The sequence below is a fragment of the Notamacropus eugenii genome, chromosome 3 (genome assembly GCF_028372415.1).
Source record: "Notamacropus eugenii isolate mMacEug1 chromosome 3, mMacEug1.pri_v2, whole genome shotgun sequence".
Lineage (NCBI taxonomy): Eukaryota > Metazoa > Chordata > Mammalia > Diprotodontia > Macropodidae > Notamacropus > Notamacropus eugenii.
In genome coordinates this window covers 195,809,799-195,826,335 of record NC_092874.1, presented here as the reverse complement: position 1 = coordinate 195,826,335, position 16,537 = coordinate 195,809,799, and the positions used below count along the sequence as shown (strand labels likewise).

At 38.4% G+C, this 16,537-nt stretch overlaps 1 protein-coding gene across 2 annotated transcripts in view; it reads right to left on the bottom strand.

The window, feature by feature from the left end:
* Positions 1-16,537, bottom strand: part of GUCY2C (guanylate cyclase 2C) — a 121,906-nt gene that overhangs the window by 25,814 nt on the left and 79,555 nt on the right. For both annotated transcript variants that reach the window (XR_011977040.1, XM_072653876.1), the window contains exons 17-21: positions 14,488-14,620; positions 12,227-12,364; positions 10,949-11,037; positions 7,066-7,157; positions 5,396-5,554 (exon numbers count right to left, since the gene is read on the bottom strand). Coding sequence is in view for 1 of the 2 variants with exons in the window: in XM_072653876.1 (XP_072509977.1) it covers positions 5,396-5,554; positions 7,066-7,157; positions 10,949-11,037; positions 12,227-12,364; positions 14,488-14,620 (611 nt within the window). In the remaining variant the exon portion in view is untranslated. The remainder of the gene's footprint in view (positions 1-5,395; positions 5,555-7,065; positions 7,158-10,948; positions 11,038-12,226; positions 12,365-14,487; positions 14,621-16,537) is intronic.

The following is a 16,537-nucleotide window of genomic DNA, read 5'->3' as shown; positions in this document are numbered from 1 at the left end:
GTGTAAGATGTGTATGGGCTGGATAATGTCCAATAGCTTGATGTTTGAACATTACAATTAATACACGCATATTATCTCAAATACACAATTCTCTCTTATGCACCTCTACATCAACTGATATCTTATGCAAACTTTAAGTATAATAAAAACTATGAATGGTTTGCTAAATAATAGTAATAGTAATAACTAGCATTTATAACATTAAGGTTACAAAGTGCTTTACATATGGTTTATTTGATTCTTAGAATAACCCTATAAGGTAAATGATATTATTAACCCCATTTTAGAGATGAGGAAACTGAGGCTGAGAGAAGTTAAATAACTTGTTCAGGGTCATATAGCTAATGAGTGTCTAAGGCAAGGTTCCACTTCAGGTTTTCCTGATTCTAAATCTAACATTTTAGCCACCATGTTACCAAGCTGTCTCATGAGCAAAATATAGTCCAACAGTGTACTCGCTGACCAAGAATTAGAAAATATTTAAAGCCAGAATATGCTTTATGATATTATAAGGGGAAAATGTGCCCTAAATTTGTTAATGAGATCTAGACCGAATTTTAAATCTTGTCCAATTTTACTGGGGTTAAAAAACACATTTGACTTCCTAAGCATTTTCATTTGTGTCACCTTTAAGCCATAAATATTAAATTGCTTAAGATAACTGTTTTTATCTTCTTTAAAAATTAGTTTTCAAACATCATGAATGTTTGAAAATATGTTTGAAGGAAAAAAAAGTTCGGTTTCTTTAAACAATAAATTCACTCATTGGAAGAACCCAGGCTATAATGATAAAATCGAAGAAGTATGGGACCTCTTGTATACCATTGATATATCTAAGCAGTAGAGACAAGAATGGGAAAGTAGGAGGCTAGTCATGTAGCAGGCCATAGTCACAGTACTTCTTGTGCTGAATTGGCCTTCAGAAAACTGAACCAGAGACACCCTGGATAGTTGGTAGAAAAATAGAGTGAAGGACTAGTCACAGAATCCTACTTTATTAGCGGTGCTGTAGTAGACTCATATCTTCAGCGTGGTTGTTCCCTTCACTGGTGCAAATAGCAGCCAATCCATACCTTTGTATCAATGATATTAATTCAATAAATTCAATAAATATTTATAAGGTTTCTAATATGTATAAAGTACTATATATTCATGTTTGTGCATAAATCTCTCATAGGAGAGTAAGCTATTGTCTATTACCTTTTCTTTTACTATTTCATGGATATTAGTTTAGCACTTGCACATTCCATCTGTTATATCTCACTCTATATTACCTGCTCTCCTTCTTTTCTAGTGAAGAACAGCATAAGTTATTTTCATCAATGTCAAGAAAAGCTATTACTGACCTGATAGGTTGGTGTGATTGTTTGCAAGTCTCCATTATCAATTAGCCAGTCATAGTTAGTTTACTTTTCAAAAGAAGTATTTACTAAGGAGATATGACATGGACAATTTTTATAGAATATCCCCTTAAAAGTCAGGAGCACATTTTCTCCCAATTAAGCACAGGATTCAGGGGGAGAGTGAGCACAAATTTAGAGAACATATGTAACTCTCGTTTATAGAAAATTCTTTTTCCCCTTTTTGGAATCCTCATGAAGTTCTTCTGACCCTTTTCTGGATCTCCTTTTGTAGAGTCCTGAAGCTGCTTTTTTTCAATGTGTTTAGTTTGTCCTTGGAATGTCTCTCCACTCCCACTATAGATAGTACCATCAGCCACTGCTGTTCCAAGGACTCTGATGCCAACCACTATGGGAAGTCCAAATCTTATGACCTTTAAAAGAATCCCAATCATCGTCATCCCATTTGCTGCCTTCTGGTTATAGGTGCTCCTGAAGTTTTATTCATCACTGTTAGAATCTTTTCTGTGCTCTATGTAGGTCAAAAGATATATCGGTCTTTCAACCATTCTGAATACATTTCCTGTGTGGTAGAAACTGATTGGACCCCATCTCTTGAAGCATTTCAAACTTCCCAAATTAATCAATGGCTTGTTCATACTTAGTTTATGCCTTTGATTAGCTGACTTCCTAGGGGTGTCTAAAACTTATGCACATTTAGTTTAAAAATTTCTTAAATCTATTTTAGTTTTTAATTAACAAGCATTTATTTTTTTCTTTCCCTTCCACCTTACCCATCTACGTTACCCATCTCCTATTTAAAAGGAAAAAGAAAACCTTTATAACAAATATGCATAGTCAAACAATGGCCACGTCCAAAAACGTATGTCTTTTTTATCTTGAATCCATCTCTTTTCTATTAGGAGGTGGGTAGCATGGTTCATCATCAGTCCTCTAGTACCATGGTTTGTCAATGTATTGCATTGTTCGTAAGTCCTTCAAAATCCTTTGTCTTTATAATATTGTTGTTATTCTTCTCCTGTTTCTGCACATTTTACTCTGCATTAGTTCATACGAGTGTTCCCAGATTTCTTTGAACCCATCCTTTTCGGCACTTCTTATGGCACAATCATGTTCCATTACATTCATATATCATAATTAGTTCTCTACTCTGTGGATGTGACCCTGCTCAAGCCCAATATTGAAAAATACTGACTGAATACCTAACAGACAGTCTAGAGCATCTTGAATTTGTAACACATATACTGATCTACATCTTTTATTCAAGGTCCAATAATTATGTATAGCATGATCTTTTCAGTCTTCTTCAGAACCAGCAAAAGTCTAAGGCATAAAGACTATGGAACATCATGACGATGCAGTTAATGTTTCATTCTGATAGCTCCTGAGCTTTTCCATTTTTAAAAATGTAAATTTTCTGCCACTGTTCTTAAAAAGTTTGGGATTCCCTAAGGTAAATTGTGCATATTGCTCCACAGATGCATCCCACATTTCCTACCAATGCTAGGGGAACATTATTAGTCATCACATGAGAGTCTATCCATTCTTATGATCCTTCTAGATTCTTCAGTCACTGGAGAGTTACCAAAGTCAAACATTTTTAGATCTACATTTGAGGTATGTGCGTGGGGGCGGGAGCAAGGATGGAGGAGGATCAATGCTTCTTTGTTGTTTTATCACAAGGAGTCTCTGTTTTAAGTTTCTAAGTACAAGGCATTGATTGTTAGGGTGTCCAGGTACTGATCACCCACGTACTGCTTGCAATATTGGAATATTACTTGCATAGAATACAGTTGGTTTCATTCAGTGCTAATGCCCTGTCCAGCAAGCAATGGGACAACTCTCTGCATTGGCAATGGAACTGAGAAGTGAACTTGGTTTGGTAAATGCTTTTTTGTTTCTTTTGAAAGTTTATTTTTTTTCTGATTAACATGTACTTATCTCTTCCTCCTTCCCCCTCTTCCAGTTGAATAACACAAAAAAAAGAAAAACAAAACCCTCAGAACAAATTACATAGTGAAGCAAAACAAATTCCCACATTGGCCATGTCCAAAAACGTGTTTTCATCCTGCATCTTAAGTCCATCGCTTCTTTGGCAGGAGGTACTTCATCTCCTGAAATCAGGATTTGTCATTGCGCTGGTCAGAATTCTAAAGTCTTTCAAACTTATTTTCCTTTATGGTGTTGTAACCTTTGTATAACTTGTTCTCCTAATGGTACTCAATTCATTCTGCATCAGTTCATGGAAGTCTTCCCAGTTTCCTCCAAAATTGTCTATTTTGTCTTGTCTTATGATAGAATTATATTCCATTGCATTCATAAACCATAATTTGTTTGATTAATCCCCAATATGTGGGTGCCCCCTGTATTTTCAGTTTTGAACTATTATGAAAAAAGCTGTTATATTTTTGTACATATGGACCCTTGTTCCTTTTCTTAAATCTCTTTGGGGCATATACCTCATCATGTATGATGATGATGTTACAGGGTCAAAGGTTATGAACCACGTAAAAACTTTTGGGGCATAGTTCCTAAAATGGCTTCACCAATTCACACCTCCACCAACAGTGCTTTAGTGTTTTCCTGCAGTTTCTCCAGCATTTGTCTTCTTTGCCAGTCTCTTGAGGGTCAGTCAGGTGGAATCTCACAGTTGCTTCAATTTGCATTTCTTTAATTATTAGTAATTTAGAGCATTTTTACACATTTGTTGATATTTTGGATTTCTTCCTTTGAAAACTGTTCATATGCTTTAACCATTTATCCACTGGGGAATGGGTCTTAGTCTAATACATTTGAATCATTTTCTTAAATATCTTGAATATGAATACTTCATTAGGAAAACTTGCTGCAACCACTTAAGAGTTTAAGTCTTCACTCTTTCAGGGACCCAGACAGTAAAGGCAACAGTGAGCTTGGACTGTTTTTTTAGGGGGTGAGAACAAATATATTTTAGATTTTAGTTTTTGTCATATCTTTTCCATATGTATATATGCCTTTGTAAAACCTATTTGATATTTGATTAGATAATATAGAGCAACAACTACTGATGATTAATATTAGGATGGGTAAACACACCAGAAAAGGGGTTGGAGCCAATAGTATTAGAAAAACACTTCTAACCCTTTAGAGTACCCCTAGCACCCTAAAATAGTTGAGGATATAATTGTCCAATATAGTTGTTCTCTGGGGACTCAGTTTTCCAGTGCGTGTGGGTGATGGGATAAAGACCCATAGGGTTTACATGGACTATAAAGGTTAACAAAGAGTATACTCAGCATTAATCTGTTGGTAATTCTCTCTCCTCTAGAGGTTACCTTAAGGCTTATATGTAGTTCTTAGCCCTTCTGCCCCAGCCTTTATCTGTTAGTGCAAATATTTTAAATAATTAATTTCTTTTTTAAAAAACACTTATCAGTTTCTATCTAGATACTAACTGCTTTATAATTTTCTTAAGCTGAAGCAGTACCTAGCTCACCATCTGGAGCACTCACCCTTGAATCCCATCTCTTATTGTGTAGCCGTAAGACTACCTTATAAAATGAAGGGCATCCGCTGGTTGTCTCTGCAACCCAGCTTCTTCAGTACATCTCCTCTCTGGGGGAATGAATATATCCTTCTGATTATTTCTCCCATTACCCTACTAAAGGGTTGAGGGGGTTTTTTATTATTTTTATTATTTATTTTTATCTATTCTTCCACCAAAAGATTTTTAACCTTTTTTTTTTTTTAACTCTCTAAATACTTTAACATTTCAAGGAACAAGAACATGGCTTAAATAGGATAGGCATTCTACCTATAGCAGGATATCCATGAACTTGATGAGCTAAAGAAGGGTGAGGGTTACCTGAATGTGGGATAGGGGAGAGAGAAAGAGGAGAGGAGAGGAGAAGAGGGGAGGGGAGGGGAGGAGAGAAGGGAAGAGAGGGAACCAGAAGGAATCTACAAAGGACGTGCTGAAGTACAGCTTAGTGACAGTCTATGAAGCACAACTATGGAATGCTGGGAAACCACACCAGCAGGAAGCCTCATTTCACCTGGGTAGCAACATGAAGTTAAGCCTGTCCGCTCTGTCCCGTTCTGCTTTGTACAGCTTGGTCCTTTCCTCTACCAGGTGTTCCAGATTCCGAGAGTAGAGTTGAAGTCTTCGGATTAAGGTGTCCATGTAGCTCTCACTGTTTTGACTGTGAAAATTACTATAAGATAAAGACAAGTTATTTTATCACAGGAGGAAAGACCAGAAGGGGGTGGTGGTGGTGGTGGAATCATATAAGAGTTATGGTATGCCTGCCATGCAAATTGACACAGGTCTATAGGTCCATGGTCTTTAAATGAAGCATACTGATGATGAGGAAAACATTTTAAAATTCAGTTTGAAAATACAGTACATAGATATGATGCTCTGTCTTTTCAGGCTACTAATGCTTACTTGGGGTTCAACATTTCTATTATACTGAAAAGTGTGGGAAGTATGGGTAGATTTGTTTTCTATGTTAGTTTTGTGAGCAAGTCCTAAGGATCTTCAGTCAGCTCAATAGCATTTATTGCATGTGGGCAGGGCTTTGGACAAAACGGTACAGGAGATTAAAAAGTGGAAGAAATAGTCTCTGTGCTCAGAGTCTTTAGTCCGGTTGGTGGAAGAGGTGTCAGAGAAGGGGAGGGCCTACAATTAGGAATCTCATCATTTAATGAATTCCTTTAAATGATCTATGCCAAGAAGAGAAGCAGACCACACACTTCTCGCAATTGTGGGAAGGAGTTTGTTCTTAACCAAACAAGAGAGAGAGATAATTGCAAAATATAAAATAGATTACTTTAATTACATGAAATTAAAAAGCTTCTGCACAAACAACATTAATACACATAGAATATAAAAAGGGAAATGGTCAAATGGGAAAAAAAATCATTGTAACAAGTTTCTTTGATAAGAGTTTGGTATCCAAAATACATAGACTACTTAGGTGCATGCACACACAGATATATAAACAAGAATGCATCCTTCTCTAACTGAGGTCATGTGAAATCTGTTGTTTTGCATAACTTTTGCATAATAACCTATTCTTGACCTTGTACCAGTTTGCACTCTGATTAGTGATGCTGGTCTCGGAAGAGGGAAGATGATGTAGTACTGACAGACTGATTAAGACTCCTTGAAATCAACTTTTAATATATTTGGGTTATGCTTAAAGCATCATTATGTTTATATAGTGCATTAAGGTTTGCAAAAATGGTAGGCAGAGAGATTGTGGTTTTACGTTTTCAGAGTCCAGTTCTCTGAAATATATTTGTCATTTTTACAAAATAGGTAAGAATTCCTATATAGAAAAAAGGGCATTTTTCTCTGGATAAACCAGAGTAATGTTTGGTTAAGTTCAGGGTTGTGTTGTACTCTGCTTACTCATTTAAAGAGCTGATTGTTAAATTTTTAAAGACTTCTGAAACTGGCTATTTAAATCAGGGTTTGATTTATTGTTTGGAAGATTGTCGACTTTAGAAAATGATGAAGAAAATGTTAAATACTGTTAAAAAATTGTCATGCACCTCCCACCTCTACCCCCCAAGAGCCAGTTTTTAACATTTACCAGCATCCTCCTGGTAAGAGTCAATAATAACTCATGCAGAGAGGCCAGGTGAGTATTAGCCCCATTTTACAGATGAGGAAACAATCTGAATTTCTTGGAAAGAAAATAAGGAATACCACCCATACCTAAATAGCTTAGCCAAGGTGCTCTCAATTTTCTTGAAGTCGGGTCTCTTCTCTGGGTCTTCTTCCCAACAACTTTTAACAAGCAGATGTACCTATAAGCAGGCAGGAGAAAGATGAGCCAAGACAGAAGTTGTATGAAGGCAATAAGCTGAATCAAGATAGAGTCCTGATTCTTTATGTCCACAGAAGGACAGCTAAGAGATTAGGTGACAGAATCAATACTTGAAAAGATCTCAAGAGGTTGGAAGCTAGTATGATGCACAGGCTGCATTCAGAGAACACTTGTTTGGAGCCTAACCTTTGGAACCATTGAATAGAATATAATGAAATGCAATCTAAGACAACATTTAAGAATTGACATTACAGGTAAAAGATGGGAGAGGTATGTGACCAGACAGCAGTTTGTCTGGAAAAAGATCTGTGGATTATAGTAAACTGCAGTTTAATAAGAATCAATAGAGTGATATAAGCTATGGAGAAGTACTATCAGCTCTGTAGGCAGCCTACTTCACTTTTAGCAAACTCATCCTTAAGAAATCTTCCCTTACCTCTCCCCTCAGTTTGTCTCTTTTGCCACTTTCAACCATTGACTACAGATGTGTTTTCTGGAGGAAAGCAGAACAGATCTAATTTCTCACATCACAATCCTTGGACATAGCTATCATACCTCCTTCCATCCCTGACCCCACCTCCGCATGCCCATCATTCCTTCTCTCCAAGCTAAACAGCTCAACCTTTACGCCATGAACTCAAGGTCTTTCACCAGTTCACTAGACCTCCTCTCTTCCCCTCTCCTCTCTTCTCTTCTTCTCCCCTCTCCTCCTCTCCCCTCCCCTCCATTCCCATGGGGAGGTACAGTTCGATGGCCAAAAACTGCCTTTTTCCTTTGGGTTTATTGGCTAGCTGTTCCTCTAGACTAGTTTCACATCTGCAAATTTGGCGAGTATTATATGTATGTTTTTATCTAAAGCACTGAGAAAATTGTTAAATAGCAGAGGGCCAAGAAGAGACTCTTGTTGACCTGCTTCCAAACTACATCATGTTATTACTGTCTGTTCTCTGGGGTCAATCATTCAAATAGCTCCAAATCTGCCTAATTACAGTCTTATTTAGCTACATCTTTCTTGTCCCCAAGAATAGCCTGAGGGTTTTCTTTTTGTCAAATACTCTGATCCCTAGGTAAACTACTATATATCCATAGCATTCCCCCAGTCTTTCATTTTGTTAACTCATTTATTAAGTCAAATCAATGAGCATTAAATGCTGTTGTCATTCAGTCATCTTAGTTATGTCCAACTCTTCATGACTCCATTTGGGATTTTCCTGGCAAACACATGGGAGTGGTTTGCCATTTCCTTCTCCAGTTCATTTTACAGATAAGGAAACTGAGGCAAATAAAGGTTAAGTGACTTGCCCAGGGTCACACAGCCAGTAAGTATCTGAGGTCAGATTTGAACTCAGGTCTTCCAGACTCCAGGTCCAGTGCTCTATTGACTATGCCACCTAGTTGTCCTCAAAAGCATTTACTAAGCTTTTTTTTTTTTAGGCAACTAGGTGGTGAAGTTGATAGAACAACTGGGTTTGGAATCAGAAAGACTCAACTTCATGAGTTCAAATTCAGCCTCAGACACTTCCTAGATGTGTTACCCTGGGCAAGTCACTTTTAACCTTGTTTGCCTCCGTTTCTCTTCTATAAAATGAGCTGGGAAAGGACATGGCAAACCACTCCAGTATCTTTGCCAAGAAAAGCCCAAATGGGGTCACAAAGAGTCAGACGCAGCTGAAAAATGATTGAACAACAGCAAAAAGTTTTTGAAAACTTAGTCTATTCCTTGAAACAGCTGTACTGGCCTTTTGTAGTCATAGGATCATAGCTTCAGAGGTGAAAGAAACCAACTTTTTCATCCCACAGATGAGGGAGCTGAGACCCAGGGAGGTAAGACTGTGCTCAGGTCACATGAATAGGAGGTAAGCAGTGAAACTGAGCTTTAAACCCAGGTCCTCTGACTCCCAAATCCAACTTTCTTCCCATTGCACCAATTTGTTCTTTATCATCACTTCGTTTTCTAGATGTATGCCAATCATTCTTTCATATTTTGGGAATTTTTTCCAGGAATCAAAGTCAATATTGCTGGCACTGTCAGCAGATTCCATTTCCTTCCTTTTTTAAAAAATCATGACCATATCACCTTTTCTTAATCTCTACAGTCTTCCAAAGATCACTGAGAGTGACTCAATGACCACATGTCACACCTGCTGCTTCCTTTAGGTGCTGAAAATGTTAATAAGGGTCAGATCACAAATTCACCAAGGGCAGCTAGGGGTCGTCAATAAGGATTCAAGACAATTCCAAAGAAGTGATGCTGAGAAATGCTATCCACATCTAGAGGGAGAACTGATGAACTCTGAGTGCAGATTATATACATATACATATATAAATATAATATATACTTATGTTATAGAATATATATTATATATATATATACACACATATGTGTGTGTGTGTATACATGCACAAAGGCAATTGGGTTAAGTGACTTGCCCAGAATGACACAGCTAGTAATGTCTGAGGCTGAATTTGAAATCAAGTCCTCCTCACCCCAGGGTCTAGTTACTCTTATATATAGCTTTCTTTGTTTTTCTTCCTTTCCCCATCCAGCAACATGGATAATGTGGAAATATGATTTGCATGACTTCATATGTGTAATGGATACCATATTTCTTATTTTCTCAATGGGTGGGGAGGGGTAGAAAGAGGGAAAAATTTGGAATTGAAAATATTAAAAAAAAAAAGTTCCCAGGGCATCAAGAAATGATTAAGCAATTTGGCTACAGTCACCCTAGTAGTCCATGGGTCAGAAGCAGAACTCGAACCCAGAACTTCCCTCTATCTATTATGTTCCATTGCCTTACACATCAAGATACAAATGTATTACACATATGTGTGCAACATAAAGGTAAGAAATTAAAACATATAAAAGCTTACATCTGTGGTGCTTTACAATTTACAGATAGCTGGTGGCTCAGTGGATAGAGTGCTGAGCCTGGAGTCAGGAAGACCTGAGTTCAAGTCTGACCTCAGACACTTACTATCTGTGTGAACCTGGGCAAGTCACTTAACCTCTGTTTGCCTCAATTTTCTAAGCCACAAAATGGGAAGAATAACAGCATCTACCTCCCAGGATTGTTGTGAAGATTAAATGGGACAATATTTGCAAATAAGCATGGTACCTGGTACATAGTAGGCATGTAGTAAAATGATAATTCCTTTTCCTACTAAGTGGTTTATATACGTTCTATCACTGATCCTTACAACAGCCTGCATGAGGTAGGAATGACATTTTGTCATCTTATCAAATGAGATGTTACTTGCAAAGCACTTAGCACAGTACCTGCCACGTAGTAGGTAGGCTCTATATAAATACTTTTTCCTTTCCCTTCTTTTCTTTCTTTCTCTTCCCTTTCCTTTTAAAAATGAAGAAACAGACCCCGGAAAGTTAAGCAACTTGCCACATGTCAAAGAACAAGTAAATGGGGTTAAGCTAAGTCTTCTGAATTCATGTCTTGAGCTCTTTCTGCAGCATCCAAGTGTCTCCCTGAGTCAAGGAAGAGCATGGCATGGACTAATGCATTCATGATCATGGATGTGAACCAAGTGATTACAAACAAGATGGTGAACTGATGAATTAAAGTGACAATGACCGAGTGGTGAAGGGGAAAGAATAAAGACTAGGAAAGGAAGAAAGGTAGGGAAAGCAGGAGATTCTTGCTCCACTTCTTGATGGTTTTGGACATCATCATCTGGCTGATCAAAAATAGCTCATGTGGGCAGGAGAATATGGTCTGGAGATAGGAGAAGGGTTTTTTGGAGGATAGACCTTACTTCCAATTCTTTTTCGTCCGTTGTCTCCAGGAAGAGGTCTGGGCGGAATGGTTTCGAACCCTTGTTTTTCTCCACTCTGTAAATTTTCTCTAAGGAGACAACATACAATAATTAGACATTTCAAGAGCAGCCTGAATTTTGGTTTTCAGCAAACTTTACCTCAACAAGTGCTATTGGTCTCCTTGGCAGTCATGTCAAGCAAAACTATGAGGTGAGAGGGTCAGAGAGACAGGAAGATTATTCCTTGCAGCAGTGACATCCTAAGACCCAGGAATGAAGTGTCTTTGGGGATAGTCAGTGTAACAACTGCCAATATTCTGTGATTAAGAACATGACCTACGTTATGAGTGAATGATTCAGCACAGGTATCAAACAGAGATATTCTTCTTCTATTGGGATCATAAGAGAAAGGCAATAAAATAGGAATCATAGTAAGGTCTTCCAACCCACAATAATAATTATAATTATGCTGCTTCATATTTGTGTAACACTTTATATCATTCCAACCATTTCCACATGAGTTGCCGCTTCTAATTCTTGTAAGAATTCTATGAAGTAGATAGGGTAGTGATGGACCAGACCTGTGAATTCATTGGTATAGGAAATTGATCTTATTAAATTCCTTGCAGTTTGTAGTTGTCTTTGTTCAGTTGTGTCTGACTCTTCATGACCTATTTTAGGTTTTTTGGCAAAGATATTGGAATGGTATGCCATTTTCTTCTCCAGCTCATTTTACAGATATGGAAACTGAGGCAAACTGGGTTAAGTGATTTGCCCAGGGTCATACATCTGGTAATTGTCTGAGATCAGATTTGAACTCAGGAACATGAGTCTTTCTAACTCCAGGCCTGACACTCTATGCACCATACCCCCTAGCTATACTTAATAGACTCTTAAAACATGTTGATCGACTGACAAAGATACCTCCATTGAGGCAGATCAGCAACTCTTCTGCAACTTACAGTCATAGAGATTTTCCTGGACCACTGAGGAGTTAAGTAACTTTGTCCAGGGTCATACAGTCAGGACATATCAGAGACAAGACTTGAACCCATGTCTTATTGACTCTGAGATTCACTATACCACACTACTTCTCTGAACAGAGATCATTGCTCCAACTTTATAGAATAAGAAAGTGGAGCTCATCGTGTTTCATCACCAAGAGATGAAATTATTTACCTTATGTCATAGTTAGTAGGAAAACCTCAGCTAGAACATGTATCTGCTGACATCTAGGGTAGTGTTCTTTTCTGGGACTCCTGGTTTGTACACCTTTACCTTTCTGATCCCGACAGCTCAATGTGTAAAAGGTTTCTCTGCGCAGTATAATTTCTTGTGTGATGATCCCATAGCTGTACACGTCACCTTTCTGAGACACATTTGGTTCCCGAAGGTGCTCAGGGGCCATCCAAAGGTCTGAAGTGCCAAAAACAGTTGAGGGTGGTCAGTATCTCTTTCCTCATCCATCCCTGCCAAAACCCTTTTCTCCTTCCAAGTCCTTTCCTTGCATAATCTGACCTGACTAAAAGAAAGATTATCTTGAGTTTAGAGGAAAAATGCCTTTCTTTTGAGGCATTCAAGACCTGATAGAAATATATCGTAATACTGGCATTAGGGAAAGGATTAGCATTGACCTAGCAACCTTCGTTAAAGGTGGACTTTTTTTCTTTTCTTTAAAAAAAATTTTTGTTGATTTCTTTTAACATCACCTTATATCATTTCTTAATATATTCCTTCTATGCCCATCAAACTATCACTTGTAACAAAGAGTAAAAAAGAAAGCCGGGGAACAGAGAATTCAGCAAAACTCACCAACTCATGAACCAAGTCTGACATTGATATATGCAATGTTCCACTCCTACAGAACTCATCCTCTACAAAATAAGGACAGGGATCATCTTCTCTTGCTTCCCTGAATTCTCCCTATTCATAAAGCGGACTGATTGACATGTTGCAATCAAATATTACTTTGCCATAAGAAGTGATGAATATGAGTCATTTGGTGTAACTGGAAGTATTAAATGGAAATGGCATGGCTGACTTTCTGGTCCATGCTGGGAGGAAGGGGAGCTCCAGGTGACTGGAGACCCTGGCATTGGGAACCTCATACTCTGACGGTGCTGTGCTTCTGGCCACCTACCATGAGTCCTCTCAAAGGTAAAGGGAAGGGAGCTTTAATGACCCAATGGGATTCAAAACTAAACTGTCCATGAACATTCAACAACTAGGGGTAGATGTGAATATACTCTGAGTTTGAGAATAAAGCTCCAAAGATGATAAATGCAGGAAAGTGTCAGTTGTTGAATTTGAATAACTATATTTGGGAATGATTGTCATATCCAGCTCTGGTCCCTCCCCAAAGTCTGTTAATTCGGTGACTGTCCAAAAAGGGGACCTTTTTTAATATGGCATCAGTGCCATTGAAAACCGTGCATTGAGTTTGTTTAGACTTAGTACAAAGCATTGGAAGCACTTGAAAATATGATATTTAAGCTGCTCCATTTCCTCACTCCCTCTGATCCTTTAGACTTTTCTGTAATTTAGGATATGAATAAATGATCCCTAGGTACCCAGTGTGTGTTCGTCCTTCGTTTCCAAAGAAAACCATGCCATCAGAAAAATGATGACATGACTTGCACTGGACTTTGTTTTGAGTGAAGGAGGGCTGTGCTGGTCACCAGCCTCGCTTCTCCTCCAGAGCCATCTGAATCCAGTGACCAGATACTCATCAGGATGACTGGAGATGACCCAGGATGAAGCAATTGGGGTTAAGTGACTTGCCCAAGGTCACACAGCTAGTAGGTGTCAAGTGTCTGAGGTGAGATTTGAACTCAGGTCCTCCTGACTCCTGCACTGGTGCTCTATCCACTGCACCATCTAGCTGCCCCAAGGTACCCAGTACAATTTACTGAGAAGGGGTGATGCATCATTTGACAATGAGAGAGTTTTTGCTCGGTCTCTGGAACACGTCATGTAACTCTCTCAGGGACTTTCTTGAAAGGGAAATGATGAACCCCAGTGGAACAGGCCTCAGCACAAGCTCCTGGGAGTCATTCTTCACCCCACAGAAGTGGTAACTGCTTATACATAGCAGCTCAATAGTATAATTGATAATGTAATGCATAGATGTATATATACATACACATACATATATATAGTATGCATATATAATGTATATATGTATACATATATTGTTTTTCAGTCATGTCCAACTCTTTGTGACCACACTTGGGGTTTCCTTGGCAAGGATACTGGAATGGTTTGCCATTTCCTTCTTCAGCTCATTTTACAGATGAAGAAACTGAGGCAAACAGGGTTAAGTGACTTGCTCAGAGTCACACAGCTAGTGAGAGTCAGGTCTCCCTGACTCCAGACTTGGTGCTCTATCCACAACATCACCTGGGATAGGATTTCCCATAACCCTATTCTATGATGCAAATGGCCCAGCTGTGAGTATTAAAAAAAAAAAAACCACTTAAACCCTGAGATAAAGTCATCAATGAGTATGGAAATGACAGTTAAAGGGAATAATTACTGACCTTTCTTTGCAGGTAAAATGGAATTGCAACCAAAATCAGTGATCTTCACCACCATTCTGTTGTCCACTACACAGTTAGTGGACTTCAGACGACCGTGCACTTCAGTTTTACTAGAGTGCAGATAGGACATCCCCTATCATTTTTCAATTACAAACAGAAAAAAAAGAAAAAAAATATGAAATAACTAAACATAGCCTTGGAAATAACTGAAAATTCATAGATATTTTATTTTTAGATTTGTTTTTCTTTTAAAATAGTGAACAACTTCAGGGCACATAATGAATACAGCAACCAGTTCAGTTAATTAAACTTTTCAGTTCAATTACAATTCAATTAAAATCAGAAAGTATTTATTGAGGACCTGCTATGTACCTAGCATCGTATATATATTTTTCTCAGCATATAAGGCCTAAGAGATATGCTAAGAATGTAATGAAATTTTGCTTATCTTCAAAATAAATAGATAAATAGTTTAACTTCAATTTCTGGTTAACAAAAGGGCATTAAGTCTCCATACTGAAAGGGGAACTGCTCTGGGAGGGAGGTGACAGTTGTGTTTATAATTTCTTTCACTACTTCCTTGGTGTATGACCTTTGCTGAGCTGCTTCATCTTTCTGGGCCTCGGTTCTCTAACCTGTAAAGGAGCATTTTAATACTTAAGAGGCAAGGATTGGATCAAATGACTTCTGATTCTAGGAGCTTCCTAGAACATGCCTCATTTTATCATGGAAATCCTATGTTCCCCATCTCCTGGCTACCAGTGGGGTTGTAGCTGCTTTTCCGTAACATAAGATGTGAAATTGTCTTCTCACTCTATCCTGGCAAAGTTCTTGCCATCCACCCTGCTATCCTACCCTTTGTACCACTAGACTTCCAGAGACTGTGCCCTGGGGGGAAGAGAGACCTTAACTCATTTATCTTTGGCACTCCTATTCTCAGGTCTATGATTGGAGAATTGACAAGTAAATTAGTATGAAATCCCACAGGTAAAGGGACTACAAATAGCTAGACAGCTCCAGTCATGTTTATATTTTACCCCAACCATCTTGCCAGCTGCTCTGCAGAACCACCAGACTCTTCTCCAGGAGACTTTTATCCACTCAGATTTGGAACTCCTGACTATTGTTCATACTGTCCTGACTGGTTAATATGTGAATGCAAATTCACATGGCTGAATGGGCCCCATATTTAGTCATGCTTCATATTCTACCCTCATCATCTTCTTGCCATGTAACCAAAGGAGTACTCCCCATCCCTCTTTCCCCTCTTCCAGTGCAGTGCCTGGCACAGAGTAGGCACTTGATAAAGGTTGATGGACTGAGGAAATGTATTCAGATCAACACTGTACAGATACTAGGGGGAATCTGTCTATGGCTCATTCCTGTGACTTACCAAACCAAACCATTGCTTCCTTGCCTCTCCTTCTCTCCATGTGTTGCCTCCCCAATTAGAATGGAAGCTCCTTTAAGGCAGGGACTATATCTTTTGTACTGAATCTCTAACAATTAGGTCAGTGCTTGGCTTGTAATAAGGGCTTAATCAGTGCTTTTCATTCTTGCTTTCATTCCTCTGTCAGGAGGAATTGGGAAAGAATTAAAATTTAGCAGAGGTAGTATGTTTACTTTCCCACTGGTGATCTGACATTGTAGTATTTTTTTTTAAATTCATTGTCCTGGGTCTATTAAAAGAGAAAGTATGATATAGTGGAAAGAGCTATAAATTTTGGAACTGGAACACCTAAATTCCCACAATTGATCTGTCCCTTCTTAGCTATGTCATCTTGGACAAGTCACAGAATCACAGAATCTTGGAGCTGGAAGGACTTCAATGTCTATGTGGTCTGAACTGTACCTGGACAGGAGCCTCTCTACAGCCTGCTTGATAAGTTGTTGTCTGATCTCTGCTTAAAGACTTCCAATGAGAGTAAACAAACCACCTTCCAAGGCTTCCTGTTTGATTGAATTGTTAGCAAGTTTTCCCTACTTTTAGGCTAAACTTACCTCTCTACAACTCAGTCACAGTTCTGCCCTCTTAGGCCAAACTGAACAA